General features: G+C 41.9%; 1 protein-coding gene across 1 annotated transcript; it reads right to left on the reverse strand.

The window, feature by feature from the left end:
* Positions 1-1,223: 1,223 nt before the first annotated feature.
* Positions 1,224-3,360, reverse strand: IAQ61_004933 (uncharacterized protein). The gene is made up of 3 exons (XM_003839536.2): positions 2,883-3,360; positions 2,352-2,829; positions 1,224-2,300 (listed from the first exon to the last, which is right to left on the reverse strand). Exons 1-3 carry the CDS (start codon positions 3,128-3,130, stop codon positions 1,941-1,943), a joined length of 1,086 nt encoding a protein of 361 aa, XP_003839584.2. The 5' UTR covers positions 3,131-3,360; the 3' UTR covers positions 1,224-1,940.

Consider the following 3,360-nt stretch of genomic DNA (forward strand, 5'->3'; position numbering starts at 1 on the left):
GATAACCTGTTAGTAAAGGCAGAGATCTAGAAGTACCTAATAGGAGATTTAAATAGAGAAAGGATAGGAGTATAGATTAGGAAGAGTTAGGTTAAGATAGTAAAGGAGTTAAAGAAGAATTAGGCTATCTACGTTAAGAATAAGAAGCTTGCATTTAGTAAGGACAAGGAAGCTAGGGTACTAGACTAATCCTACTTTAGTATTAAGGGGGTATAGCCTACTAAGGTAGGAGAGTAGTAGAGGTGTAATAAATAAATTAAGTAATTAGAGACTCTAGATACTATTAAAAAGTATCTACGAACTATTAAAGAGGAATAGAAGGTAGAGGGATCTAGGCGCTTAGGGCTAGGCTTTATAGGAAGCCTAGTAAAGGCGTAGAGGAGAACTATCTTATTAAGTTTAGGTTTAAGGTTAGAGACCCTAGATACTCCTACTCCCTTACCTAAAGCTTAATAAGCTAGGAACTAAGGTTATAGACCTAGAGGAGGAGAGTAAGGGCTAAGCTTAATAGGGCTAAGCTTAAAGGAGGGGGAGGTTTATGCTATAGCACAGGATATATAGGAGAAAATAAGGCTTAGCCTAAAAGGTTAGGTAGGTTAAATAGTATAAAGGTATAAAGGTTTAGAGGATAGAATAACACAACTCCTAGAGACTTTACTTAAACTCTATAATATTATCTTTTTACTTATGTTCCCGTATTAAACCTATATCCTCTACTATAGCACTACTACTATTAAACCTTGCCCCTCCTACTTCTCCTTATTTAAATAGGTTACTCTCCCTATTAGTTTACTATTAGTAAAAATATTATAACTTATTATTATGTTATATATATGTATAGCGTAAAGCTAATCTTCTCTACCCCTTTTAGTCTTAGTTAGGTAATATAGCGTATAATAGAAATAAAACTACTTTTTATACTTAATTTAAACCCCTACTATAAAAGTAAACTACTACTTTAATAAAAGTAAACTACTACTTTAATAAAAGTAAACTACTACTTTAATAAAAGTAAACTACTACTTTAAACCTATTTATAGGTATATATAAGGGCAGTTTATACCTATATAGTAAACCCCTAGCGTACTATTCTATAGTAAATAATTTTTAACTATAATACTTACTCCCTATAATAAGTATAAGCACTTATTCTAGTTTTTCTTATTAAACTAGCTAAGATATTATTAGCTCTAATATAGCTCTAACTCTAGTCTAAGGCCCCTCTACCTCTAGATATAAAAGCAGCCTTATGCTTATAGATAGATAGATAAGTTCTTCTTATCCTTTTATATAAGACCTATAGGTGTAGGAATCTTATCCTTTTCTATACAGACGCGCACTCCTATATGCCTTTAAGTCGTATTAGATACCTTTTAGATGCCCTATTTACCTGCGTCGTTACACTCCCTAGGCCTTTTGTTCCTTCTAAACTCGAAGATAAGGCTAACTATACCAATACCGCCCTCCCTTCTAGAAACGTGTGGGCTTATCCATGTAAGCTAACTTCATGTCTTAACTATAGCAAGACCTGGAGCCTTCGAAGCAACTTCCTCTTTCATCTACTAGAGGAAGATTCACACAAGACAACAGCAATAACGCCAGCCACGCGCCGTGCAATCAAGAAAGAGTGGCAGTATACTACCAATCCTGATCTACCACCTCAGGCAGCCCCAGATTTCCGTTCTCGAGAGGATCCAGACGAGCACATATAGGACTACAATTTCAGAGATGACACTAGGCGGATAATTCAAGGCAGGGGCACGATAAGGGAAATAGAAATGCATAGGGCGTCACGACGCCGAGAAACGCAAGTAAGGCAGACAACGTAGCCTTGGTCTTGCTAACGCGGCTGGGATAAGCCTTTAGTTTGTGTAGCAAGATGGCGCGTTACAACACGACAAGAGAATCGCGAAGACGTTAGCTTGACAGGAAAATTTAATCTAGTCTGAGAGGCTCTTGGTTGAGGATTTCTCCTCGTAATCAATATCGCGATCTGCGCGCTTCGCTGCTCTTTCCTCTTGCTTAGCGTATCTTGCTTCGTCATCTGCCCTTATCTCTTCAGGAGGTGTTTCTGAACGCTTCCGCTTCTTAACCTCCTTGGCAAGCACATGCTTGCTCATTGCTTGCTCTTCTTTGTTATCTGCCGCACTAAGGTATTCGCAGAGTCTTGATCCAGGAATTCGGATAAAAGTGTCCTCCTCACCCATTTCCTTCTGGGCAAGTCCTTCGTAGGTGAATTCGCTGAGGCGGAGCTGTAGACCTGGGTGGTCTACGGCGTTTCCTTCGTCATCACGGAAAGCCTGTTAGGAACGTCAGAAACTTGCAAAAGTCGTTGAGGAGGTTAGATCTACCTTGTCTGCAATCTCTTCTACCGCTCGCAATTCAAGTCCGTCATCAGTAGTGACTAATTCGGGTCGCCAGACTGATAACGTTGCTCTGCGCGACTTGTTGTGATCATACTCAATATATAGACCGACGACCACTCGTATGTTGGTATCTGAATCTAAGATATAGTTCTCGGCTAACCGACGTAAGTGCGCCTTGTTCTGCGAGTATGCGACTTCAACAATGACGCCTGGAAATTCTGCATCTTCATGCTTAAATGACGCGTCTGGCTCGTTCTTCGATTTGCTAGAACTGGCGTCGTAGTGGATCTCAGTTGATCGGGCTGAATATACTTTCTGCGCGAATTTAGCCGTCTTTCCTGATCCGTTCTGTATCTTTCTCAGCTGCCTCCGAATATCATCCTCGACTTGGTCGATGAAGCGTTCGTGTATTGGGGTAGGCATGCGAATAAATAGTCTGCATCGATGTGCGTCGTAGTCATACCTAGCAATAAATTCTGTTAGCTATAGTCTTTGCTGTGTCTAAGGTCTACGAACCGTATCTTGTCGTCCACGAACCCGCACAGCACATTGTCTTGCCAGAGCGTCCTCTCTATGTGCTCGTACTCTCCTTGCACAAGCTGAAATACCTTCAACGGCCCTCCGCTAGTGTCCCTTCCCGCTTGGATACGTCTGAAATGCGCGATAACGCGAGGCGCCTCCGTGAAATGCTTCCTGTCGGTCGTCGGAGGCGTCAAAGGTGGTTGTGTAAAACTCGAGGGTGGCGTGACGCGTTGGTCCAGCATTATGTGCAATTTCTACATAGCTGTATGCTGTGCTGCATCGTGAAGTGGGTTGATGCTCGTTGCGCTGACGGATCCTCCGAGAGCTGGGCATTTCGGTTGACTCATCAACAGCGCCACATGCTCGGAGAGCCAATGACACTTTTGTGGCTGAGACCTTCAGCCACCGCTGTTTCTCGTTCACGATTGCAACTCTCTGTTCGCGAAACTAATTGTTGCATTGTGTTGCAGGA

This window comes from Plenodomus lingam (genome assembly GCF_022343315.1).
Source record: "Plenodomus lingam strain CAN1 chromosome Unknown contig_19, whole genome shotgun sequence".
Taxonomy (NCBI): domain Eukaryota; kingdom Fungi; phylum Ascomycota; class Dothideomycetes; order Pleosporales; family Leptosphaeriaceae; genus Plenodomus; species Plenodomus lingam.

Bases quoted from the DNA above. Each gene is read 5' to 3' on its own strand.
- IAQ61_004933 (XM_003839536.2), bottom strand. From the start codon at position 3,130: ATGCTGGACCAACGCGTCACGCCACCCTCGAGTTTTACACAACCACCT. The intron at 2,830-2,882 runs GTTCGTAGACCT...ATTTATTGCTAG, and splicing joins TTCGTGGACGACAAGATACG to GTATGACTACGACGCACATC. The intron at 2,301-2,351 runs GTAGATCTAACC...CGTTCCTAACAG, and splicing joins TAGAAGAGATTGCAGACAAG to GCTTTCCGTGATGACGAAGG.